The 26,856-nt window shown below is 50.6% G+C and overlaps 2 protein-coding genes across 2 annotated transcripts; one reads left to right on the forward strand and one right to left on the reverse strand.

Annotated features, from left to right (window-relative positions):
- Positions 1–242: 242 nt before the first annotated feature.
- CST11 (cystatin 11) lies at positions 243–2,822 on the forward strand. The gene is made up of 3 exons (XM_061209660.1): positions 243–467; positions 1,040–1,144; positions 2,739–2,822. Exons 1-3 carry the CDS (start codon positions 243–245, stop codon positions 2,820–2,822), a joined length of 414 nt encoding a protein of 137 aa, XP_061065643.1.
- Positions 2,823–7,295: 4,473 nt separating this feature from the next.
- Positions 7,296–10,561, reverse strand: CSTL1 (cystatin like 1). Its single transcript, XM_061209749.1, has 3 exons — positions 10,346–10,561; positions 8,037–8,150; positions 7,296–7,379 (listed from the first exon to the last, which is right to left on the reverse strand). The coding sequence occupies exons 1-3, from the start codon at positions 10,559–10,561 to the stop codon at positions 7,296–7,298; spliced, it is 414 nt and encodes a 137-aa protein (XP_061065732.1).
- Between the last annotated feature and the right edge of the window lie 16,295 nt (positions 10,562–26,856).

The following is a 26,856-nucleotide window of genomic DNA, read 5'->3' on the forward strand; positions in this document are numbered from 1 at the left end:
TCCCACCCAGAGATGCTGGGGCAGCAGGAGGGTCTGTGCTGCTGAGAGAGCATTCCCCCAAAGAGAGAGGGGAGTTCAGCGTGTGTGTGCATGTGAGATGCGGAGGCCTGCGAGGAGGACGCGAGCCTGCCCTGGTCTCTCCGCAGGCTTGGCTGCAGGTAACGAGGGAGGAGGACACGCATGGGCGTCCCCGGCTGTCTTAAATCCATCTGGGCGGAGCAGCCTTGGCAGGGTGAGCCACGATGGCCAGACCTCAGCAGGGCGCCCGGCTGCTGCTGGCCATCATGGGGGCCCTGGTGGCCCTCACCTACCAAACAAGGAGGAAAACCTTCATAAGTGTCCACGAGGTGCCCGTGTCAGATCCCGTCGTGGTGACCACCCTGGACTTTGTGACCAAGGACTTCAACCAGAAGAGCGAGGACACGTACAACTTCCGGATTGTGCGCGTCCTCAAGGTCCTGAAGAGGGTCCGTGTCCCCCTCCCATCGCGCCAGGCACCGCAGGCTCGGGGTGGCCACGCAAGTGAACTCAGCCTCGTTTAGTCCAAAGTGGAGGTTTTAAGAGAAGCAGAAATCCCCTGGAGTGGATGAAGTGGAGCTGCTTAACTGATACCAAGGACCAGGGCTGCACACCCCGGCCTGAGGGCCTGAGCCGCCTGTGGCCCCGTGTGAGGGGTCCCCAGGGTGCCAGGCGCACCACATGTGTGCACGTCGGGGGCTGTTTCCACGTGGGGCGGCAGCGCCACGACCCGCAGCTGAGACGGGCTGGCCCTCAGAGTCTGGGCTGCTGCCCTCTGCCCTTTACAAACCATGAGCATCACGTGGGTCACCCAAGGGCGACTTTGCCCATGGAGTGGCTTCTGGGGAATTCTGCTCAAATGGCAGAAAGAGGCACGGGAGGCAGACAGGGGGTGGGGGGAGCCCATGGGTCTGTCCAGTGCAGGCCCTCGACCTGGGGCGCCACGCTAGGAGTCCCCAGCCCTGGAAGCTACAGACAAGGGAGAGGAGGTCCTTTATCCCCCTGTCCTTGCCTCCGACAGCTGACCGACCACATGGAGTATCGCATAAACCTGGAGATGCGGCGGACCACCTGCCTCAAGATGGAGGTGAACAACTGCTCCTTCCAGGAAGGCGAGCTCTACAAGGTACTGGGCACGTCACCCAGAAAGAGCTTATTTCTCAGTGCTCTGCTCCTTTGTCACTGGAAGAATGATGAAGCAGTTGGGGGGTCCAGAGGGAGAAGCCAAGGTGGCTGAGCTGCGGCGGAGTTGGGGGACACTCTGGTCCCGAGGGAAGTAGCTGATTTTAATAATATTTTAGCAGCCGGGGGACCTTGTTGGTGCACCCACTGGATATCTGAACCTCAGCCTGGCGTAAGACACAGTCACTGGGCTGCAGCCTCTGTTTCTTTCATCCCACAGTGTTTAGGCAAAGAGGAGGAGGAGGAGGTGGGAAAATGCGTTCAGAAATAGTTCAACCGGTGGTGGGGTGGGTCAGGGAGGGGACAAGCCTGCAGGCAAGTGACCCGATGCAGGCCCACCTCCCCAACAGTGGCTTCGTCCCCACCCAGTGTTGTCACATCAGGGAAGCCGGCTGGGCCATCATCACTGCAAGTGGTGGACCATCACACACACACACGCGTCAGGTGGGCCCACGTGCTCAGGGGCCTTGAAGGTCCCAAGTCCTACAGGCCCTGCAAATCTCTGCTCTTTACCCAAAGGAACTAACATGACGGTGATCACATGACCCACCTTGCCTAGAACAGTCCTGATTTGTGCCCAGCTTCTTAGTGTCATTGTTAACAGCATCCCCATTTGCCTACAACATGTCCTGGTTTGGTTCATAGATTCCATGGTCACCCTAGTTCTAATGGCCTAGGTGTTCTCAAGATAAACACATGTCCATCCACGGGCTCCCCACTCCATGGAGAAGTCTTCAAAATCTAGCAAGTTAGACGTTTTTGGTTCTTCCCTGGAGAAGATCATGAAATCTATGAAAAGACTAATTGACGATAACAGTAAGGTAAACTTAGAGAGTCTCATCACTGTGAGAGATTAAATTGTGGGGTTAATATTCTGAATTCTACTTTAGGAGAAATGTCAACGTTTACGCCTCCCACGCCACCTCTTCCCCCCCCTGGCTTTCCAGCGAAGAGCAGGAAAGAAAATCGCACTACAAAATGATAATAATGTGCAAAATATGTTGATTGATCTTTCCTTGTGGGAGAAGAGGGAGGTGGAGAAGAAAGGGGATCCTGGAATAGAACAGGGAAGGGGGAGGAGAGGATGTGACGACGGGTGGAAGGACGGACGGATGGATGAAGGAAGGAAGGAAGGAATGACAGCAGGAGGGAAGGAGAGGGGATGGGTTGGGTGGGAGGAAGGGGAAAGGAAGCAGGAAGGATGAGGTGGGAGAGTGGGTAGAGGGAGGGAGAGAGGGAGCCAAGTGAGGGTAAGTGTGACGTGAACAGCACATGAGCAGAAAAGAAGAGGAAACGTCAGTCATTCCCATGGTGATGTGGGCGGGTGGACACTTGATTTCCAGTCTCCAATTCTAACCACAAGCAGAAGGACGTTTTGTGGGGTGGTTTCAGCAGTGACACTCTCAAGTCATTGAAATCAAAATAAAGATGGCCCCACCTGTGGATTGGAGGCAGGGTCATTTTCCCCATCTGCTTGTCTTACACCTTCCTCTTTCCATGTTGATCTTTTTTATATTTTGCTTTCTTGTCTTTTTCAGAAAATCGATTGCTTCTTCTCAGTATTTGTTATTCCCTGGTTTGAAAAGTATAAAGTTCTGGCCAAAAACTGCACGGATGGCTAGGCGTCCCAGAGTGCAGCCCACACGGAGTCACTGTGTGTAAAAGAACCCTGCATTAAACAGGAGTTCTCAATATAGAAAATAAATGTTGGTCAGCCTATGCTCTTAACGCTTTGAACGTTTATGTTTCCACTCTTTTTTTCCCCCAAATTCTTCAACTCATAATAATATGATCTGAAGGTCTTCTGGGCTAGGGCAGTTTGGGGGTCCAAATGAGGTGGCATGTATAATTTTTGGCCTTATAGCCTATACTCGCGAGATAGCAGACCTTCAACCTCATCCTTATATCAAGTAGGATTCTTTAGATTTTAAAATAAGGAGATGAGAAAAGGGAGAAGGAGAAAGAGGGAAGATGCTCTAATTACTTAAATGAACAGCTAAGAGATATTGGCAAGAATGCCTGTGATGACATCTCTGAGGGACCCAGTGAATCTTCCTTGCCTAAAGCGTGAAACAAGGGGAAACAAGGAGAAATAATGCAAGTAATTGAAAAGAGGAGGGCCTTTGTTACTGGTAAGAGCTAGGTTGGGAGATGTGCCTTATTTTTGCAGGCACGTGCACTTTCTGATACCAGACTCCACAATTAGACTCACACCTCCAGCATCAGCAACATTGGACCAGAGCAGGTCTCTTCCCAGAGGGATTCCTCTCCCAGAATTGGCAAGGAAAATGTGGGTGCCTGTGAGAGGAGGAGGACGTGGGTATAAAGCCCTGTTTATTCTTCCCAAACAGACCCATCTGATGAATTCCTGCAGGAGGGGAATGATCGAGGGCAGAGTGAAACCAGGAATGCTGCATTAAAGTGGTGCGCTTTTCATGGATGTCACATTAGCAGTGAGGAATAAGCATCCCTCACCCACCAGCTTGATTCAGTGTTTCAAATAATGTCATCAGCCTCAGCTCTCCCCTCGACTTCCTCCATGTGGTCTCAGGACGGTGCCAGTAGTTCACTGGGTCACATCTGCCCTCGTTCACATCCAGTAGGGAAAGGACGAGCCCATCCGCAAGAGTTCGGGCAAAAGCCTTGGGGTTTAATATCGCAGGGGAATTCTAGGGACTCTGTGGAAAACACACCGGCACACACAGCATCCATCGACTGGCAGAGAGAGGGAGCTGGGGCATTTATCCCCAGTTACTGGCTGCAGGACAGCTCCTGTGGGGCATTAATTCCCTGGAACCTCTGGCCTGGGGTGGCTCGAGGGCAGAGCAAACAGCCAGAGGTGACAGGGCACAGGTGTTGGAATCTGGAGCTGGTGTGCACAGAAGGATGAGATGTGAGAGGACACGGGCAGAACACCAAAGGGACAGGTGAATCGTGAGCTGACAGCGGCCACCCACGTCCCCACCAGCTGGAGAAGGCTGGAGCTTTGAAAGAACAATGTTTTTCAACTTCTACTCTCCCTATGAAAGTTCCAGAGTCCTCAGGACCCCGTTTCAGGTGGGACCCAGGTGAGAGTTCCCTCCGCCAACTGTCTGGAAAAATGCTAACCTACAATTTCTTCATCTTTAAACAAGAATGACTACCTATTTCTTGGAAGAGTTGCAAAGATTAATGACGATAATGCTTGTAAGTTCCTTAACACAATGCCTAACACAAAGCAGATATTCAAACAAACAGTGATTCGTAAGAATACGGGCACTAGCAGTCTAATTTAATATTAATCAGCCATGCAGCTCTCTTCTGGCACTTTGGTTACTTTGCCTGGAGGTGAGGGTTGGAGGGGAGAATAAAGGAAAGGTAAGACATCTGTGCTCATTGATTTTGGATTTCTCAGCCCAGTGGGTTTTTGAAACATTTTTTATTTTGAAATGTAGATTCACAGGAAGTTACAAAGCATACAGAGTGGTCTCTTGTACCCTTCATCTAGCTTCCTGCCATGGTTACGTCTTTTGTAATTACAGAAAAATATCACAAGCAGGAAATTGACACCGTACAGTGTGTATGTGTGTCATTTTGTCATATGTGTTGATTTGTGTGGCCACCACCACGAAGACATTCTGCACTAACCCTTCTGTAGTCACACCTTTCCTTCACCATCTCAAACTCCCAGCAACCACTCACTTCTCCATCTTTATTACTGTGGCAATTCAAACATGTTGTATAAATAGAATCATACAGGGTGTGCCCTTTGGAGACTGGTCACAATGCCCTTGGGATCTATCCAAGTTGTTTCATGCATCAGTAGTGTGTGCCTTTTAATTGCTTTGTGGCATTTCCACGGCATCCTCAGTACCACAGTTAACTATTTACCTATTGTAGGCGTGTTAGTTGTTTTCAAGTTTTGGGCTATTACAAATGAAGCTTCTACGTACAAGCATGTAAGGTTCATGTGTGGACCTAAGTTTTCATTTCTCTAGGTTAAATGCCCGGGAATGCAATTGCTGACTTGTACGCTAAAGTATATTTTAGGATTTTTTTTTTAAAGAAACTGCCAAACTTTTCCAGAGTAGATGTATCGTAATCTTCCTCTCTATTCCTGGTGATAGTCTTTGCCCTGAGCTCAACTTCATCTGATATTAATATAGGCTCTCCTGCTTTCAATTAATGTTCGCATAATATAACCTTCTTCACTTTTTTACTTCCAACCTACCTGTATCGTTATATTTAAAGTAAGTTTTTTGTAGACAGCATACAGTTGGGTCACTTTTTTAATCCACTCTATCATTATCTGTCTTTTAATTGGCTTGTTTAGACAAGTTACATGTGGTTTGTACATACCATGCATGACATTATTAACATGTCAGGGCTTACGTCTATTTTACTATTTGTTCTCTGTTCTCTCTGCTTTTTATTTGTGTTTTCTTTATTCTTCCTGTGAGTTTCTTGAACAGGTTTTTAAGAATTCCACTTGCTCGTATCTATACTGTTTTTGAGTGTATCCCTGCATAGCCTTTTTAGTTGTTGCTTAGATGTTACATTATGTATGTATAATTTGGTCTACTGGTGTCAGTATTCTACCAGTTTGAGAGAAAGTTTATCTTCCTTTACATTCCATTTCTAGAAGTTCAGCCAATAGGCCAGCCTTAGCTGGGATGTTAGGATCTGGACAGAGTTTACTTTGGAGGCTCCTGGCCTGTGATGTGGGGATAAGCTGCCGTTTTATAGGGCTGTCAAGTAAGGTAGTGAGGGCAGCAGGCAGCACCAGGCCCCCAGGCAGCCCCCAGTGATGTCAGATTTGCAAAACCAGATGCTTCCAGCTTCTCTCTTTTTTGCACAAGAATTTCACCACCTTTAACCCTTCACCTCCATCCTCCCCTCTGCCTCAGGCCCCTCCGGCAAGTGTGAGTTTCTGGCTTGTGTGTTTACTCTTCCCCCTCCGGAAACACTCTCTCAAGTTGCCATTGTGACTGATGGTGGGACTGCTCCCTGGGGAGGAGACCAGCTGGTCTGGGGGCACATCTCAGCCCACAGCCGCTCCCTGTGTGTGGTCCAGGGCACATCTTCTCTGCTTGACTGTGAGTCACGTGATGGAAGACACCGTGGGTCTCACTCCACCAGCAGTGAGCCCGTGAGCGGCTCGAGAACTCTCTGTCAGGAAGACCATCCCATGGCCAGCCCAAGACACGGGGTCCTTGGAAAGGCCTGCTTGCAAAGTTGGCCTTGACTGGAGTCTGGGAACTAGGACGGTAAACCATTCCCGATATAAAACTTTCCCTAAGTGATAAGAGGGCCTCACTAGGTCTACAATGTTTATACAAACAATGGGATTTATGCTGAGCACCTGCTTTCTTTCCAGAAATCTGAAATTTCGGTACATGCTGGGCAGAGGCTGCCTATGTGAGCAGCTCCAGTGAAATCCCGGGGCACTGAGTCCCTGGGGAGTTTCCCTGGCACACAATTTATCTAATTCTTGGAGGAATGAGGCATGTCCTGTGTGGCTGCCCCCGGAGGGGATCCTGGAATCCTGTGCCTGGTTTCGGGGACTTCTCCCCACGAGCCTCTTCCCTTGGCTGATTTTGTCCTGTATCCTTCACTGTAAAATTCACAGCCCTGAGTATGACTGTACACCTGTCAGGTCCTGGGGATCCTCCTAGTGAATTCCTGAGCCAGAGGGTGGGCGTGGGGACCCCTGGCACACTCACAAAGACAGGTGTCAGTCACAGAGTTGTACGTGCGTGGGACAGAAACTGGGCTCTCCAAGCTCAGGCCAGAGTCAGGATGCGCCTGACTCGTGAAAAGCCTCAGAGATGTGGGCTGGAGGTAGAAACTAAGTGATGAGCTTCTCCCAAAGGATTAACAACCTTCTGCTCAAACCACATCAGCCGCCTAAAGACCATTGACTCTGGGCATGAGTGTGTGAGTTCACACGTGTGAGTTCACACGTGTGAGGTTTGGGTGGCTGTGAGTGTCCATGTACGTGTGAGCGTGTACTAAGATCCTGATTCAAGGGGATTCAAGGGCCTTTCAGATTCTACAATGCAAAGCACACAGCACGACCATCCAACGTTTCATCAAGGATCTTTGCACATATGCACCTAGGCATCCAGACAGGAGTTGTTCCAGAGCTGGTAATGGTTCATCCAGGGTACAGTGTATACCAGAAAGTCACAAATGAAACTCTGTGGAAGGAGAAAGGAAACAGACAGTCAGCTTTCAGGGAAATATTTTTTTTGAAGGCAACAAAAATTCCTGCCCCCACCACCAGCCCCTGCCTGGGGAGTCTGGACCCAGCCTGACACCTGGGCAAGGCCAGATCTACTCACTGGCACATGCTGGGGGTGAGAGGGTCAGCCGAGCTGGCACAGGAATATCACCCTGGGCTCCCCCGCCCAGTCCTCCTGCACCTGCCAGCTTGCAGGAGGTGCTGCCAAGAGGGACCAGGAGGAGCACATAGATTGGAAGACAAGGAGGTGACTGGACAATCCACAGGGACCCAGCGGTGCAGACCCAGACAGAACAAGGTCCCCGAAGAAGGTAAAGCCGCTTCCACCTAAGGGCCAGGGAGTGTGCCAGGTGGGTGAGGTGTCCAGCGGCCGGGAGGCCTGGGGCCAGGGCTGTGCCAGTGCAGGGTGGGGAGACACCCAGTCAGAGGGCTTCCCTTCCCCCCCTCCCGGCCCCAGGCACCACCGGTGGCATCAGGCAGCCCTGGGGCTGCGTCCTCGCTCCGTCCCAGCCACACGGCTGCCAGAGCTTCCGACATCCTGTCCATGTTTCCTTGTAAAACGTTTATTCCCCCCTTGACTGGAGCGCCTTCTCAGACAGCTGCCAGCACACACCTTATGCAGCTTCTTCTTGCTCTGAATGGGGCACCAAGTGTTGTTCATGCTGTTCCTCTTGCACTTGGTCCGGCTAATTTTCACTGTGACTAGGTACTCCACGCCTGTCGTCAGCTACCAAGAAGCAAAGGCTATTAGATTTGTTTGTTTGTTTGTTTTTTAAATATTTATTTTGGCTGCGCCAGGTCTTAGTTGTGGCACATGGGATCTTTAGTTGCGTCATGTAGACTCAGTTGCAGCATGCACGTGGGATCTAGTTCCCTGACCAGGGATCGAACCTGGGCCCCCTGCATTGGGAGCGCGGAGTCTTACCTACCGACCGCCAGGGAAGTCCCAAAGGGCTGTTAGTTTTGACTCCAAGCATTGCTGATGCTCCCCAGGAGGAGCTGGGTTGGAGAGTGAAGTCCCAGGAGCCTCTGTCCCCATTCCCTCCTCCCCTCCTGGCTGGAGGATGCCCAGTGGTCCCCAGTCAGCGCCCAGCACGTGCGGAGCCCGGTCCCTGCTCTGCACCGGCTCCACTGCTGCAGCCACAGGTGGCTTCGCACCTGTCTCCCTCGCATCCTTGGGACCAGGGAGGCAACTTGGCTGCAGCCCCATCGTACCCCCTAGTCTGCACAACGGTCCTCAGAATGCATGGATGGAGCCTCATCTGTTCCCTGGGCTCTGCCTGTGTTCTCTTCCTCCCTCCCCACTGCCTTGTCCCAAAGTCAGTGGTCAAACCAGTGAGAAGGCTGGGCACTCTCTGGGGTAGCCCCTGGGAGGACAGCCCCCGGGAGGGCAGCCCCCCAGAAAACCTCAGGGCAGAGCAGCAGGGGAAGGGGCCTGGGGCAGGACCACCGCCCTGGTCCTGGCAGCCACTGGAAGGACCACAGGATGCAGGGCTTCTGGCTCTCCATCGAAGTACGGCTCTATCCAGCTTGCAGGGCTGGTGCCAAGAGGTTTCACACTGACCCTCAGCACACCCCGCATGTGTGAAGAAATTAAAACACTGGTGGTAAATTTAACTAACATTTCAGAGTGCACAGTGTTTTCTTATTCATTGTTAGGCTTGTTAGTTAAATAATAATAGGAATAATCATGATGATACAAATGTTTTCACAGGTGTCACTTCACTCTTATTCTGCCCACTTTGCAGGTCAGGAAACTGAGGCCTGGAGAGTATGGATGGTGCTTGACCAAGACTCCACGATTAGGAGGAGCTGGATGTCAAACCCAGAAGGGGGACCAGGAGCCCAGCAGAGACGGCCACCGCGTCCCCTCCCTGCCCTCTGTGAGGTACAGATGGACACAATCACGTGGCAGCAGGCGATTGTCACCCAGCTACCCAGGGGTGCACCCGCTCTGTCCACTAATCCAGCTGAATTACATCAAAAGTTTGCTTATAAACAATGATTTCAGTTAACTGTTAGTGATAAAGGACCAACTCCACACAACTGGCCTCCCTGGGTCCCAGTTTCACCCCAGAGACTGATGGGGGAGAAAAATGCCAACTTGGGCAGAATTTGGTGGATGGCCGCCACCTTGTGGCCATGTCACCTCAATGTTCTTGGCGCCGCCTTGCAGCAAGAGTGCGTGACTCAGGCAGACAGGCTGCTGTCCACGCCCTGTGAGGCCCCTTAGCGTCATACTAGCACTGCCCGCCTGCCCTGCCCGACCCTGGCTGGTTTCTGTGTTCCTGCCGTCCCTCTCTCTAGCCCTTTTCTCCTAGTCAGTTTTTTTCCAAATCCAGTTAATTGAATGAAGATGCATTATTGCGTCTGCCCTAACACATATAGTTTACTATCTAACCTTGAGGGCAGGTTGGACCAACAAAAGTGGTTTTTTAACAACTTTTCTTTCCTCTATTATCCTTCAATTGATGTATTTCAGAGAAACTTTATATGTAAAATAAAATAAGAGATGACGTGCACCTCCAGGTTCCTATAGGACTCTGCTAGAGGTCCTCTGTGTCATTCCAGCTTTCTGAAGGACACGGCTAGAACATCCAGACTCAGATTTTACAACCCTGGACATGGAAAAGCTATCGCTGAGGGGAACCTACAGAGAACACTTATGTTTTGCCAAACGACAGGAATAATAAAGGAGGCGAGACCATCCTCATTTGCTGCCCTTCTGGCAAATTTCTGAACGAAAGCGATTCTTCCCTCAGGAGAGCAGCTAAGGAGCTCAGGGACATTTCCGTTCAAATGAGAGTAGCCTCGGTGCTCAGGCGGCTCTTGGTCTGAACAACCCTGCTCCTGGGAAGGCGCCCCCTGGTCCTCTCTGGGAGACACACCTGTGCCCACGAGGCCCTGCGCACCCGCTCTCACCTGCACCTGGCTTCGGAGCAGCTGGTCCACGCGGAACAGGTAGGAGTCATTGCTATTGTTGTTGTATGTCTCCATGAAGAAGGCGAGGGTGGAGTTCACGTTCTTCGGGCTCGTGGACTCCTGGAAGCCGCTCCACTGTTGCAATTGACCCAGCCTGGCCACCAGGGCCAGGGCCACCAGCAGCAGCAGAGGGTTCCCCCAGGGTCCAGCTCCCATCTCTGTGGCCTCGGGAGCCTCCTCCCCACCAGGCCTTCCAGGTAGAAAGGTGCTAGCCTCGTCCACTCACCCTCTCTCCCCGCAGCCGTCGCCCACGCAGGCTTCCCCAGGAGATGCCAGCCTGCCGTAAAACAGAGACTGAGGCCCCAACCCCTTCCTTCGGGGCCTGCCCATGACTTGACCGGAGGACCCACCGGGGAAGTCTTCCCGCGTGGCTGCCCAACCCGCCGTCAGCTCGTTCACCTTTCTTGCCCCTTGGGTTCTTCAGTGATTGAGGCAAGCGTGATTTCTAAACACCCACCAAGGCGGGCAAGACCCTCTCGTTACCTTCACACCCAGTGAGGACAAAAGCCCCCAGAACAGACCTCACAGGCAGGAAAAGCTGGTGTATCAGACAGAGAAGGGCTATTGGTGGGACTCAGGGAAGGCCATGGAGAAGGTAATGTTTGAACTGGGATGCAAGGAATCAGGGACACAGAACAGGATACATTCCACATTACCTACACTGGGTTCCAGCTGTCTAGCCTGGCCATTCACTATTCCGTGCTTCCTCTAGACACTGGATCTCTGACACCCACTCACCACAGAGTTTGGCCTGCTGGATCCCACTGTGCCTGCACCCCAGCACTAGCTCTTACCATCTTGGTGTGACCCCAGCAGAGCTTTGTGAGGTAACCCCAGCCCTTCTGTGAGGGAGGAATGAGCTGTGAGCCTTATTCAGAAATTAATCCTGCAGACCCCTGAAGGTTAGGTGTTGCCCATGTAGGGAAGGGAAGTGTCCTCTCCCCTCTTTGGGTCTCTGGCTGAGCCTAAGATTTAAACTGACAGAAGGCAGATGAACAGGAGACAAGTATACAAACTTTACTGGCTTTGACATGTACGTGGGAGACTTCACAAGAGAATGAAGACCCAGAGAAGTGACCAGAACGGGGAGCTTTCATACTACATACATATTGTGTAGATAGGGACACAATAAATCTGTGAAGTTACCAAGACAAAGGGGTTGGGCTCGGGGTGCCCAGTGGTGAAGGGGTAACAAGTCAGCTTAAGCAGCCTCCTTGGCCCTGCCTTCCCGTCTCTGGTTACCAGGACATCCTCTATCTTCATGTGCAGAGAGGGGACCTTTCACTTGGGACATTGATCTCCTGTTTCAGGGAGGAAGGACCAGTAGGAGGTCAGAGTGACCTTCCTGCTTCTGCCATTTTTTCAGACTCCCCCAGCTTAAGACAGTCCATAAGCCAAGGTGCCATATTTGGGGGTAGCATGTCCTGAACCCCATCACCTGCACCCAGAAGCCTGTAAGAGCTCCCTATTTTTTCTTTTTAAAGTGCTTCTATAGCACCTTGTGTTTTTTTTTTTTTTTTTTTTTTTTTTATTTATGGCTGTGTTGGGTCTTCGTTTCTGTGCGAGGGCTTTCTCCAGTTGCGGCAAGCGGGGGCCAATCTTCATCGCGGTGCGTGGGCCTCTCGCTATCGCGGCCTCTCTTGTTGCGGAGCACAGGCTCCAGACGCGCAGGCTCAGCAATTGTGGCTCACGGGCCTAGTTGCTCCGCGGCATGTGGGATCCTCCCAGACCAGGGCTCGGACCCGTGTCCCCTGCATTGGCAGGCAGATTCTCAACCACTGCGCCACCGGGGAAGCCCAAGCTCCCTGTTTTTAAACCACTCATTAAGGTGGGATCCTGAATGGGGTTCTGCTCCAGAAAAAGAACATTAGTGGGACAATTGATGAAATGTGGATAAAGTCTGTAGATTAATAGCATAATACTGCTGATACAAATAATCAATAACCAATCTGTAATAGGAAGAGAAAAGAGTTTTATCTGAGCCAAACTGAGGACTGTAGCCTGGGACTCAGCCTCTCAGATAACTCTGAAGAACTGCTTCGGAGAAGCATGGTTTTCAGCACAGTTTTATATCTTGTCAGAACAAAAAACATCAACAAGTCAGGGATACATTCCTTCAAGGTTTCAAAATAAAAAAAAAAAAAACTGGATCAGAATGCATACAGAGAGTCAGTACAGCCTTGGCACCTGGGAAGGGGGTCTTATCATCAAAGGAGTCCCAGCATTGACGTCCCAGGAAGGAAGGCATTTATCTCTATCTTCAGACATTCTTTACTTCTGGATAGCGTGCCTTTTTCTTTAATGATTAAAGCAGATATGCAATGTATGTTTGATGGACCACAAACAGGCTGTTTTAATTAGCAGAAAATTCAAGTCAACTCATGTATAAGCCAGAATGACTACCTCTTATCTCAATATGTGAACATTTCTTCCATTCGTAAGAATGTTAACTCCCTGGTTTCCACCGTTGTACTGGAGTTATGCAGGATGTTAGCATGAGGGGAAGTGGGCTACAGGGTATATGAGTACACTATGCTATTCTTGTAATCTTTTTTGTAAGTCCGAAATTATTTCAAAATAAAGGTTAAAGTGTTCAAAAATAAATAAATAGGATCTTGGACTTTGAGAAGCAGCATGATATGGCGGGGGAGGCACAGGCCTTGCAATCTGGCTCTCCTGGGTTTTTGCTGGGTTCTGGGAGAGCTGGTTAGTCTCCCCAGCCTCAGTTTCTTCATCTGTAAGATGAGAATGGGGAAAACGACTAATCTTGGATTAGGGTGGAGACAATCAACGTAGGCGAGAAATCTGTTTCTCAAGCCAGGCAAGAACACCCTCCGTGTTATTCTGCTGTGACTCTGAACCCACACGCCGAAGCCCGTGGCCTGCCGCACCCCAAGTGTCCTGGAATCCAGACCACCCTCTGGCATGAAAGTCCTGCTAGGACCTGTCACGGTGTCCCCCCTGACCCCACGGCCTTGCAGGGCTTGTCCAGCTGGGGGAGGTGGCTGCTTTGGAATACCTGAGCCCGGGCGGCCGGAGTGCCATTATGAAACAGATACGGAAGGATTGAGAGTGATGTGCGGGATGCTTGGGCCTGGACCAGCTCAGCCCGCCCTGGACGTCTGGGTGGACAGCCACCCTGGACATGCCATCAGACTGTGGACCTGAGGAGGGGAAGGTGACGTCCGTGAGCCGTGTTAGAAAACCTGTGAACGCAGGGTGACACACACACCAAATAGATCTGCTTAAGAAATGTGGGCCTTGGCGACACCCATAAATTAAGAGAAAATGGGACTCTGGTGATTTCCATGGAATGAGAGGAAAATATAGACCCTGGCTATGTCCGTAGAATAAAACTAAAAGAAGCCTTGTCGTGTCACTCCTGGAGTTCTTGGGCTCGTGGCAGTGTCACTCCAATCCGCGCCTCTATCTTCACATGGCCTCCCCTGTCTCCCTTGGTCTCAAATCTGTCTCATCTTTCTGCTATAAGAACATCAGTCTTGGGGCTTCCCTGGTGGCACAGTGGTTAAGAATCTGCCTGCCAATGCAGGGGGCACGGGTTCGAGCCCTGGTCTGGGAAGATCCCACATGCCGCGGATCAACTAAGCCCGTGCACCACAACTACTGAGCCCGCACTCTAGAGCCCGCATGCCACAACTACTGAGCCCACGCTCTAGAGCCCGTGAGCCACAACGACTGAGCCTGCCTGCCACAACTACTGAAGCCCACGCGCCTGGAGCCTGTGCTCCGCGATAAGAGAAGCCACTGCAATGAGAAGCTCACGCACCGCAACCAAGAGTAGCCCCCACTCGCCACAACTAGAGAAAGCCCACGCAGCAACGAAGACCCAATGCAGCCATAAATAAATAAATACATTTTATTTAAAAAAAAAAGAAAATCAGTCTTATATAATCTCATCTTAACATCCTTCACTTCATTAGATCTGTAAAGACTCTGTATCCAAGTCAGTTCCCATTCACAGGTACTAGGGGTCAGGACATGGCCGTATATTTGGGGGGTAACACAGTTCTACCCACTGAAGCGCCCATGGTATAAAAAGAAAATTGAGAGCACAGGGTCATGTGTATTTGTTTCTGTGCCTACTATAACACAGCGCCACCAACTTGATGCCTTAAAACTACAGAAATGTATTCTCTTGCAGTTCTGGAGGCCAGAAGTCTGAAGTCATTTTCACTGGACCAGAATCAAGGTGCCGGCGGGGCCTGTCCTCCCCCAGAGGCTCCAGGGGAGAATCTGTTCCTTGGCTCCTCCAGCTTCTGGGGGCTGCCAGCGTCCTTGGCTCATGGCCTCATCACGCCAATCTCTGCCCCTGTGGTCACGTGGCCTCCCTGCTCCTCTCTGCCTCCCTCTTATGAGGATAGAGGGGCGACACTCAAAGCCTGACTGGAGAATCCAGGATGTCTGCCCACCTCAAGATCTGGAACTTCATCACTTCTGCAAAGTCCTTCTTTACCGTTTAAGATTATGTTCACAGGTTCCTGGGGTTAGGATGTGAATATCTTATGGAGGGACGTTATTTAGCCTATTACACTATGACTAGGGGAAAATCAGAGGCTGATTATATCCATGGAACAAGGGGAGGACAGGGGCCCTGGTCACGTCCCAGGAAAGGGAGAAGGGGAATGAACACATCCGAGGAAACAGGAGGAAATGGGAGGAAATAGGAGGCCCCATCAATTCTATACCTAAGGGAAAAGTAGGAGTCCCGGTCATGCCTGTGGAATGAGGAAAAAGCAGGGCTACGGTTCTCCCCAGGAGTAAGGATGCAGCAGGGCATGATCATGGACTAAGGGGAAAACGGCATCCTGGTCCCGTCCATGGAAAGGGAAGAATAGGGGCTGGATGACACCCACGGGGCAAGATGAATCAGGCAGCAGTGCTCCATCCATGAATCAGAGGGAAAATACAGAGGACAGATTGTTTCCATAGCTGAGAGGGAAACTGGGGCCTTGGTCATGTCCACGGTGGAAGGGGAAACAGGGGCTTGGTTAAGATCATGGAATAAGGGAAAATAGCTGGAACACGCTGCGGGGGAAGGCAACAACTTAATGTCCATAAAATAAGGGGAAACCGTGGGCCTGTCATGTCCGTGAAATACGGTGGGAATAGGGGCCTCTGTCCACAAATTAAGAGAAAAATATTGAGACTGATAAAATGCATAGAAAGGGAGAGTATGAGGCCTGATTCCTTCGTGGAGTCATGGGACAGTGGAGCCCTTGGTGTCCAGCAGTGAGAAGAAAAGAGAAGACACGGCTATGTCCGGGGAATAAGGGGGAACCCACGGCCTGGGCAAGTCCATGAAGTCAGAGGAAGGGGCCTGATCACATCCATTAACAGGGCAAACAGGGAATCTGGGCATACCCATAAGATTAGGGAAAGGAGGGTCTCTGGACGTTTCTACGGGAAAGGGGAAAATCGGTATAAAGGAAAAACTCAGCTTTCCACCTGTGTAGGAAAAATCCATTTCTCCCCGACTGTGTCTTTGTTTCTCATGAATCTCCTTTACTACTCCCACTAAACACACCTTCTGACACTTCTGGTTCCCAAATAGGTGGGTGTTTTCCCCACAACAAGCAACTCCCTGTGACACTGGCTGGACGTCCTACAATTCAACTCCATTCCGACACCATCTACCTGGAGACGGCATCAGACCCCACAGGGTAAGGGTTCAGGCCTGCAAGATGCCCCCCGCCCCACACTTCTAGGACAACCGCAAGTCCAGGTCGTCACCTGTGCTTCTGACCGACCGGCTGGAGATCGGAGGTCACCATGACCCCCTCCTTGGGTTCGATGAATTAGCTAGTGAGGCTTACAGAACTCAGGGGACCATTTACTTAGGTTTACCAGTTTATTATAAAAGGATATAAGGATAAAGGATACAGACAACCATCCAGATGCAAGAGACACGTAGGGCAGGTGTGTGCAGAGGGGCACAGAACTTCCACGCCCCGCCCAGGCGCCACTCTCCCAGCACCTCCATGTGTGTACCAACCCCGATAGTCTCTGTATCCCATACTTTCGGGATTTTATGGCAGCTTCATCATGTAGGCATGATCGAACTCCATTTTCAGCCCTTCTCCCTTCTCAAAAGAAAGCAGAGGTAGGGCTAAAAATCCCAAGCTTCCAATCATGGCCTGGTCTTTCTGGTGACCAGCTTCCATCCAGAAGCCACCCAGAGTCACGTCATTAGAACAGAAGACACCCCCGTCACCCAGGAAGTTACAGGGTTCCAGGAGCCCTGTGCCAGGAACCAGGGGCAGACACCAGTATGTATATTTTCTATTATCTCACAATAGGGAACTTGGTTATGGCCATGAAATAACTAACAGGGAACTAGAGGCCCTGGCTCCGTATCTGGCCCAATCATGTCCACAGAACAAGGGGAAAATAGAGGACGTATTTATTTCCATGGAATAATAGGAAAATATGTTGCTTGGTTACAGCCAAGGGGTAAGAGGAAAATAGGGAGCCTGACTATTTCCATGGAATAAGGGTACACTCGTTGGTTATGTTCATGAAAAGTGAAAAATGGGAACCCCGTTCTTGTCAATAGAAGAAGGGGAAAATATGGCCTGGTTATAGCATGGAACCACAGCAAATATGGGGCCTGTGTATGTCCATGGAACACGGGCTGGGAAGGAGGGAATGCACAGGGGCATGAGGAAACTTTGGGGGGTAGATGTGTTCATTTTTATGGATTGTACAGATGATCTCATGGGAGATTCATATGTCAAAGCTCATCAAAGTGTGAGTTTAAATATGTGAGTTCATTGTATGTCAATTATACCTGAAAAGAGCAGTTTGGATGGATGGATGAGTGGGTAGGTGGAGAGGTGGATGGAAGGACAGATGGATGGATGAACAGATGGATGGACGGATGCATGGACAAATGGATGAATGAGTGGACAGGTGGATGGAAGGACAGGTGGATGAATGGACAGATAGATGGATAGAAGGATGGATGGACAGTTGGGTGGACGGAGGGATGGATGGATGGAGGGATGGATGGATTAATGGATGGATGGATGGATGGATGGATGAGTGAGTGGGTGGGCAGGTGGATGGATGGATGGATGAAGGGTGTGCAGGAATAAGCACAGGGCTTCCTGTGGAACAGACACTCAGACTGGAGTCCCCCTCCTGCCACCACCCCTTTTCCTGACTGGTACCCGGGCCACTGAGTGGGAAAGGGCTGCCCCTGCAGAGGCTTGCGGGGGCAAGGATGAGAAGAGTGAGGTCTGCACCTTGGCCCCTTCCACCTGCCTGGACCCAGGCTACCTTCTCATCTGCTGCCACGCCACCCAGAGGAAGACAATAGTTGGTTCTTAAGAAAGAGGAAGCATCTTTCCCAAGAGTCCAACAAACCTGACCTCCTGACTCACAGGCTGAACCTGGTAGCAGAGCCATGGCTGCACCAGTCACGGTGGCAAGAGGATGGGATTCATCTCAGATGAGCCCTTGGCTGGTTGTGTGTGGATCAGGTAGCAGGGATTCAAGGGGGGCCCCTCTGTGAGCTGCACAACTTCCTCGTTTTGCTGTTGCCAACCAGGCTTGGGATTTCTTTGTCAGCTGCTCCCGGGGGAAAATAAGCAGGCAATGAAACTGCCTTCGCACTCAGCAGAAAGGCTCTGCTTGTGAGGCTGGGGTCTGGAGACAGGAGTTTCCTGGCTGTGGTTTTTAACCCACTCCCTGGTCCTACCTTGGTCACTGCCGTGTCCCCCACCCCTGCTGCCCTCGTCCCATGAAGTTCTCAGGGCCGGCACAGATCACCCTGGTCAAAACCTCTGCTCGTCGTGTTACGCTCTGACTGGACATCTGAAGCGGGGTGCCATTGCTCCCCAAAGTGGGGGGGACCTGGAGGTCATGTAGCAGGTGGGAACCCATGCCCTAGGGTGCCCGGCATGCTCCAGGACACGTAGCCAGGTAGAGCATCCCCTGCCCAGCCAGGCTGGGTCCAGACATCCGGGCTGGTCAGTGGTCAGTCTGGCCTCACTGTGTGGCCTGGGCTGCTGTGAAGGGGGGCGCTGCCCAGCAGGGGCCGAGGTGGGGCAGCCTCGCCACTGTGGCTTGGCCATTGCTTTACCTCCTGAGTCTGTTTCCGGGCCTGTAAAATCGGTGTCATAGGAAGCTGACTGTGAAAGTTAAATGATAAAAGGTACAGAAGTGCCAGCATGGTGCCTGGGGCAGGGCTTCAGCTGTTTTAATAAGAAGGAGAAGATGAGGCAGGTGGGCTGGCCCTGGGCTTCTGGCCATTCCCTCCCTCCATCCCTCTGCCACTGCCGGCCTGGGCCTGGGACACGGGTCACAGTGTCACGCTCTCTTAGGGACCTGCGTCTGCTCCCGAGCCTCTTCTCCTCTATCTGGGGGAACAAATGAGCCCTTGCAAACAGCAGGCTGGCTTCCTCTGGGTTCTTCTCTCCACGGTCTTTTTGTTTTGTTTTGTTTGTGTTTGTGTTTGATAAGCTCCTCCTTGTAGCCTAAATAGTCCTGATCTGGCCTGGATGCTGACCTGGATGTAACCCAGGCAGGAAACCAATCTATTTGAGGCTCACCCTGCCACCAGAAACCCTTCAAAGAGAGCCCAGCAAGGAGCAGCCCCGGGATGGAGGGGTGGCTGCCCCGCACGCTCCCGGCGGAGGCTGCAGGGGACACTGCCAGCTGCCAGCGGCAGCCCTGATCCCTGGGCTGCAGCAGAAGGACATGGCTGACCCTGGCTGGAGAGGCCTGCTGGCCCCGGGGAGCAGGCCAGCAGCAGAGAGCCAGCAGTGACGAGGCGGAGCTCCAGATGGCTTGGAGCTGGCACCACCTCAAAAGGCCCAGCAGACGTTTGCTTTTTCCAGACTAGGATACCTGAGAAACCATGGGACTCAGAAGGTCAGAGAGGTCACAGGGGCTGGCATTCTGTCTCCATGGGGCTTCCACCTGGGGACCGAGGGTGGCGGGTTTGTCACACGCCGTTGTCCTTTGTCACATTGCTTTTCTGCAGACGGTGTCCATAATCCTGCAATGTTGGTTTACCAGTTCCTAAGCAGGCTACTCCACTTAAACAGCCATCAGGCCCCATCCTGAAAGCAAAGAAAAGGCACCCAGGCCCTGCAGGCCACTGGCTACTTCCCTGCTGTCTTTCTGGTTTTCTATGAACAAACTACTGTCCTCCTGAGGCAATGAGCAGCAAAAGCTGAAGAGAACCCAGACTTTGTTGTCACCTTCAGTTCTTCAAGTCCTTTGCCCATGTTTTCTATTTGGTTGTTGGTCTTCCATTGATTTGTAGAATTTCTTTACCCTTAATAATAATTATCTGAGGGCAAATCTGCTGCAAATATCTTTTTCTGGGCTGTGGTTTTGTCTTTTCGTCGGAGTCATGCAAAGTTGGTGAAAATAAATCTTTAATCTTAAGGGAGTGAATGTATTGATTTTTTCTCTTACAGTTTGCAGTTTTGATGTCTATTTAGGAAATCAAGGTCATAAAGCTTCTTTCCTGTATTTTCACTTAAAACTTTTTAAAGTTTAGCATTTCACATTTATGTCCATAACCATCAAGATTTTCTTGCATGGTGTGTTTGCTAATGTTTGTTTAAAATTTTTGTGTTCATGTTCCTAAGTGAGACTGGCTCAAAATTGTCCTTTCTCACACTGACCTTTTCTGGTCTGGGTTTCAAGGTTATACCGTCTTCAGACAATGAGCTGGGGAGTGTCTGTCAGGGTCCCAGCAGTAAACAGGATACACTAGCAATAGGAGGGCTTATTTATGGGGTGATCTACAATGCTGCAGGGGCAAGGGAGCCCAGTGCATAGGGCCATCATTTGCTACGGGATGAGGGGAGCCTCAGCTGGCCACCTGGTCGGGGGATGTCCCTTACCTTCTGCCCTCCACCACAGGCTGGGCACCTTTTTGGCCAGACACAACAGGAAGTCAGAGGTCAGGGCCCCATTGATGGAGTCCATACAGGTCAGCACCACAGGACAGACAGCACCTCACAGATGGGTGGTGAGTGGGGCTGGGGGCAACGTGATCTGACACGGGGAGATTTCTCTGTCTTAATTCTCAGGAAGAGTTGCTAGATTTTTACTTTATCCATTTCTTTTAGGGAGTGGGAAAGAGAGATTCCCTGATCTGACTTCATTTCATTGTCTTTACCAGATACCCTCCTAATGTAGTCGATTCTCATCATTCGAGGTAGTTCCGTTCTGTAAAGTCAGCACAAACCCTAAATTAAGAAAGACTGAACCATCGCCATCCCAGGGTAACATAGGTTTGCTTCCCGTGAATGTCTGGTCACCCATCAGTATGTCACCATCTTGTATATGAAATATATCGTTTTATTTGACATCTCGTTGACTCATTAACAGGGACTCACAGCCAACAGCCCTGTAACTCGTGCCTGAACGAAGCTTATCCAACAGACGTGCTTCCTCTGGAGGGCATGGCCCGCCTTCTCCCCTGAGGACGCTAGACAGCACTTCAGCACCATGCTCGGGGGGGCCGGTTTAAATAGTGAAATCACCAACAGAAAGTACAAAATGTGAAAGACCTGGCACTAAATAGACTACGAGAAGGACAGTCATTTACAACATGAGACCAGCGTGTGGACTAGTCCTCGTGTGCATCGAGCACGCCAATATCTCCTGCTCTGCACACGTCTGCAAATGACCGCAAAAGTGCCCTGGGTGTTGATTTTGGTTACAAATAAATGCTAGGGAATTGGCACAGTTGCAGGCACAGAATCCGTGGGCAACAAGCATCACCAGTGTTTCCCAATCCCGTCACCAGTACAGAGGGGCGGAGTGTCAAGAGGGGCCGGCACCACACCCTAGAGAAGCTGAGTCCACGTGACCGCCGCTGGGAAAACCCTTCTTGCATTTTGGGATGGCCCTGAGTGTTCTGGTAATAGCCAAATGTGACAAAACCCAAATATGCCACAATGGGGAACGGATATGTTAAATTCAGTGCAGTGAACTATTACCCATGAACAATCAATTACAAAGACTTGTAGCAATGTAGAAAATGCTTCTTTCCTAAAGAAAATACAAATATACACCCTAATAATTCCTGCATATTTGTAGGTTTAAAAGATAAGGATTTTAAATATTTATTTTATTTTATTTATTTTTTAACTCTTTTATATTAGAGTATAGTTGAGTAATAATGTCGTGATAGTTTCAGGTGTACAGCAAAGTGACTTAGTTATATATTTTCCCATTTATGTTGTTACATAATATCAAACAGAGGTCCCTGTGCTATACGGTAGGTCCTTGTTGGTCATCCGTTTTAAATATAGCAGTGTAAAAGATAAAGATTTGATAGGAAAACATATTTGTGAAAAAGAAAGTCTCAGGTAGGTAGAAATATGGGTGAAAATTTTTTTCCTAAAATTTCCTTTAATGTAGCATTAAATAATAATGTGAAAGGAGGGACTTCCCTGGTGGTCCAGTGGTTAAGACTCTGCACTCCCAATGCAGGGGTCACGGGTTCGATCCCTGGTCAGGGAACTAAGACTCAGTGCAGCCAAATAAATAAATAAATAAATATTAAAATAAACAAATTCCATTAAAAAATAATGTGAAAGGATATCAGAACAGTCCAGGAAATAAACTATTTTTTCCCTTTAAGTCATTGTGCCTGTAGCTCAGAACCATAACTTTGAAAAGAATTATATTAAGCCGAGAGAAAAGAGAGGTCTTTGAACATATCATATGAATAAAAGTTGTCATCTTTTTTTTTATGCCTATTTGCCATATTTAAAAGCATCAAGTTAATTTCAAAACACGTTTTAGAGTTTCATATAGATTAATTAGAAGAATAACATTAACAACAATACTATTTTTCCATGAGTATTTATTTTAACTTAAGATTTTCTATGTTTCCTATAACAGATATTGTGTATTAAATTAATTTTACCTTTTCTAATTCTTTGTTCTAAATTTTATAAAATAATTTCTTAAGGAAATGTTAAATAATATTAACAAAGCTGCCTTTGGGACTATTTCTAGAAATTTTGACATGGTGTGAAATGTCTCAAACATACACATACCCAAATGTTGTTTTGAAAAGTAAAAACAATTGCAATAAAAAACACAGATCCAATGATTCCTCTGAAGCTCCCCATTCAATTGCTCTTGCGTTTTGCAAGTCCTTGAGGAAAATGAAAAGAACCACTGGAAATAAAGTAATTAAATTCTATCCTTAATGCTGCAAAAAGTACAGAAGCCCAACCTCATCAACAAGAATGGAGAACATTCCTTGTCCTGAATTCGTTACTTTGATGCTTTTGGACGAAGGGCCTTCTGGAATGGCTTCCTTTTTCCCTCTTTCTAAAGGGGAGCAGTGGATGGGGCCTGGCTTTGACTGGCTGCCTCTGAGCCACTCATGCTGCAGATGGAAGCGAGGCCGAGATGTCCTTGGAGGAGGCAGCTGAAGACGGGGCAGAGCCTGTCAGGGTTCCAGGGCCCTTGGAGGCAAGGGCGGCTCCCAGCTTGGGGGCTTCTGCTTCCCAGCTTTGTCAGCACAACCAGAGTGGACCAGGTTGGGGGCTGGCTCCCTGGAACCTAACTGTGGAGGTTTTAACATGTCTGCAAAGCCTTTGAGACCCTCCCCTTGAACACGGGTGAGTGATTTCCTTCCGGGAAACGGAAGTGATGCCTGGAAACTTTGGAGACTAGGTTAAAGGTGATGGGGCTGCTGCCTGGGTGCCGGCCCCCAGCACCTTTGGCTCTTTGGCCACCACGTGAGTACAGAGAGAGCCTGCGAGGGGCCACATGAGTCTTCCCACTCCCGGCACCAGGTGAGTGGGAAGAATCAACCCCAGCTCCAGCTACACCCTCACTGAGAGACCCCGAGTGAGACGCCAGGCATCCCAGGCAGCGCCTCGACCACGGGGGATGACAGTGACAAATGGCTGTTGTGGTTTTATACCACGTTGGAAGTGGGAACCAGAGCCCTGCGTCTGCAGTGACCCACAGGTGAGAAGCTCGGCTGATGAAATTGCAATGAGCACGGGGGCCCGAACGCACCTACTGGTCCTCAGCACGCACTCTCCCTGTCCAGACTGGTGTCCTCCCAGAAGCAGACCTCGAGACGAGGATTCTAGTGAGAGCAGTTTGCGGGGGGGTGACACCACTAGGCAGCGCCAGTAGGGGTGTGGGGACAGGGCGGGGAAGGAAGCCAATGCAGGGCACTGAACAAGCTACCTTCTCCTTTTGGCAACAGGGGCTCATTCCCACTGAGCGCCTCGGGGGAGAGTGTAGAACATTCCTCAGCTGTCCCACCAGAGGGGTATTTATCTTCCAACTTCTAGCAGTCGTTGATTGAGGGCTGCTCCCAGGAGGCAAAGGGGCGTGAATCCCCCCGTTCATGAGGTTAATTACCTCCCCCTTGCCTCCCGCAGCATCCAATCAGAGCAGGCTGGAAGGCCAGAGAGAACCGTCAGGAGAATTGCAGGTGCTGGCAGGTGGGAGCTGCAGGCACAGGAAGATTAAGTGCTAGTCACCGTCAGAAGTTTCCTACTGACTTCGGAACAGAGGGTGACACTAGGTGAGCTGTACCTGGCAGCTGCCGCCTGGCCACTGAGCAGTCAGAGGCACCCCGAGGCAGGCCGCAAGGGCGCCCGCTGCCCCCGCAGGTGCTGGCTCCACACGGGACCCCCATGCTGCAGCCCCTCTGAGAGCACATGCAGACACCACACCTAGATTCCCACGTGGGTCACGTCCTGACCCGCCTTTCCTAGAGCTGCAGCTGTCACAGGGCCTGTGTCTGCCTTTGCAGACCACCTCTCAGGTGGGTGGGTGGACACGACATTCCATCTACTCCTGTGTGTCCGTCACCTGACCTGCTCACAGGGATAGGCCTGCAGCTTCTGCCTGGTTCCGTCTCGTTCGGGGTGAAGCTCCTCTTTTCCAGTTCCATCTTCTCAGAAGCTCTGAAGCCGTCTTCCTCTTTTCTTCAAAGTGTCCAGAGCTGCCGAAAGGCAAGGTATGCACAGGCCAGTGTTGTCCACTAGAACTCTGTGCAGTGACAAAATGGCAGCCACTAGCTACATGTGGCTGTTCAGCAGTTGAAATGTGGCCTGACTGAGGGGTGAAATTTACATTTCATTTCATATCATCTGATCTAAATTTAAGTGGCCACCATCCTGGCTGGCACAGGTGCGGGCCACGGCTCCTTCAGATCTACTCCAGGGCCTCTCCCCCTCCCTGGTCCACTACAGCTCCTCCCTCCTGCTTTGAGGATCCCTCCTCCGTCCCTCTGGTCAGTGTTCATTCTGAGAGGTCTGTCCCTCTGCCCTGCTACCTCCCCTCACCCAGCCGCCGAGAGAAGAAAACACGCACTTGACACAACAATGAAGGTTTGAAGTTTTTTCCCACAGGGGTGTGGTCTGGGGGGAAGGCTGGGAGTGCCCGTGAGAAAGAAGAGACTGAGCGGAATACCCAGAAATATCAAAACTGTCCAGATGTACCCCTGCCCCCCATCACTGCAAGTTCTGGTTTAGAGAAGGCAGTCCATCCTGCCTCCTTCTCCGCTGACTACAGATTTGAGAATCTAGAATTGCATGCTTCCGAATAGTGGTGTTCTTTCTTAAACGTACACTTCCTAGACTCCAGCTCCACCAGATGCCAATACAAAGAGCGAGGGGCTTAGGGATCAGTATTTCTTGACCATCCTTTGGGAACTGCTTTAATTAACACACTCACGCTGCACTTGGAGTTTTCGAGTTGGACCCTCCACCAAATCCCCACAGACTGCTCTGCTTCTCGACTGCTCGTGTCCACTTTTTGCAGTTTTTCTGTTTACTCCTGCATTTACTTCCTCTAATTTCCTGCTTCCTTCTTCACCAATACTGCTCCAGATTAGCTTTTTGAAGTTAGAATAATGCACGTAGTAAAAGTTAATAAACTCTGCCTGAGGATCTGAGGCTTCCTTCTGTCTCTAGAGTGGCTGCACTGCAGGGACTCTGTGACATACGCTTTAGTGACCTTTCTTATTAGGAGTTTGGCCCTTCTTGCCTTGCTCTCCCAGTTCAGGCTTCATTTGCTTAGATGTATTTTGTGTGCCAGTGCCCACAGTGTATTTATTAATAGTTTGAAACTGTCTCAAGTTCTCATTTGGCAGCGATTTTCATATTTGCTTCACCACCTCTGCTTTAGCATTGCCAAATGTAAATGGTCTAGACTCTGCATTAACAAATAACTCCCTCTGTCCTTCCAGGACAGGCCTGGAAATCGTTGGCACAGGGTAGCGTCTATCTACGGATACTTCTCCTAGGAGATTATAAGTTCCTGACAGGCAGAACTGTGTCCCAGGAGACCCACTCCACACTATGGCCAGCATTATGTAAAGAATAAGAGAGCTCAATGGCTCACATCCATTGAAAAGAATTCAGTCAATAAAAACAGAGGATTATGCACATATCCCATATATGCAAGTCTTCTTTAACCAAGGAAGAGGACCGACAGAAAGTTACAATATGCGGAGACTGAAAAACAACTCTGAATTTTTTTTAAAAATAAATTTATTTATTTATTTTTGGCTGCGTTGGGTCTTCTTTGCTGCACGCAGGCTTTCTCTAGTTGCGGCTAGTGGGGGCTACTCTTCCTTGTGGTGCACGGGCTTCTTGTTGCGGTGGCTTCTCTTGTTGCGGAGCATGGGCTCTAGGCGCGCGGGCTCCAGTAGTTGTGGCTCGCGGGCTCTAGAGCACAGGCTCAGTAGTTGTGGTCCACAGGTCTAGTTGCTCCACAGCATGTGGGATCTTCCCAGACCAGGGCTTGAACCCATGTCCCCTGCATTGGCTGGCAGATTCTTAACCACTGCACCACCAGGGAAGCCCCAACTCTGAATTTATATTGGGGCAAAGGTTTCCTTCTTAAATGCCTCGCTCTGAAGATAAACGTGGTTCCTCCTGCTGCTGGAGCTGGTGGGTGGGTGGGCGGGGCATCGCAAGGTTATTGCAGCTGCGTCCCTGGCCGCCTTACATCACGCTCGCGGAATTCGCGGGCAGTGAAGCTTTCCAGCCTGCCACCCGCCGTGTCCTCGTCCACCCCGTTGTCCCCGCGTCCCTGTCCATCCCCTGGCCACGGTCGTGCTGGGCAGAGACTCCTGATCCAACGTGATGCTTGAGTTTGAGGCGGTCTTCTCTGGAAGCCACGGGCTCTTTTCCGTTCCCCACATCCTTAAAAGATTAACGTTCCCCTTCGCAGAGGGCTCTACAGAGGGTCAGGACCCCCGCCTCCAGGCCCTCGACGCCCGCGGGCTCTGCGGCCTTCTGGGTATGGTAGTGGACGCCTCGCTCGCTCCCGCCGCCAGAGTGCGGCCTGGACTACAACTCCCGATAGATTGCACGGCGCGCCTCCGCGCCCCGCAGCTGCGAGAGGACGGCCCGGGCGCGGCCTGGACTGCAACTCCCGACAGGCTGCGCGCCCCGCTGCTGCGAGAGGAC

This window comes from Eubalaena glacialis, chromosome 13, assembly GCF_028564815.1.
Source record: "Eubalaena glacialis isolate mEubGla1 chromosome 13, mEubGla1.1.hap2.+ XY, whole genome shotgun sequence".
NCBI lineage: Eukaryota > Metazoa > Chordata > Mammalia > Artiodactyla > Balaenidae > Eubalaena > Eubalaena glacialis.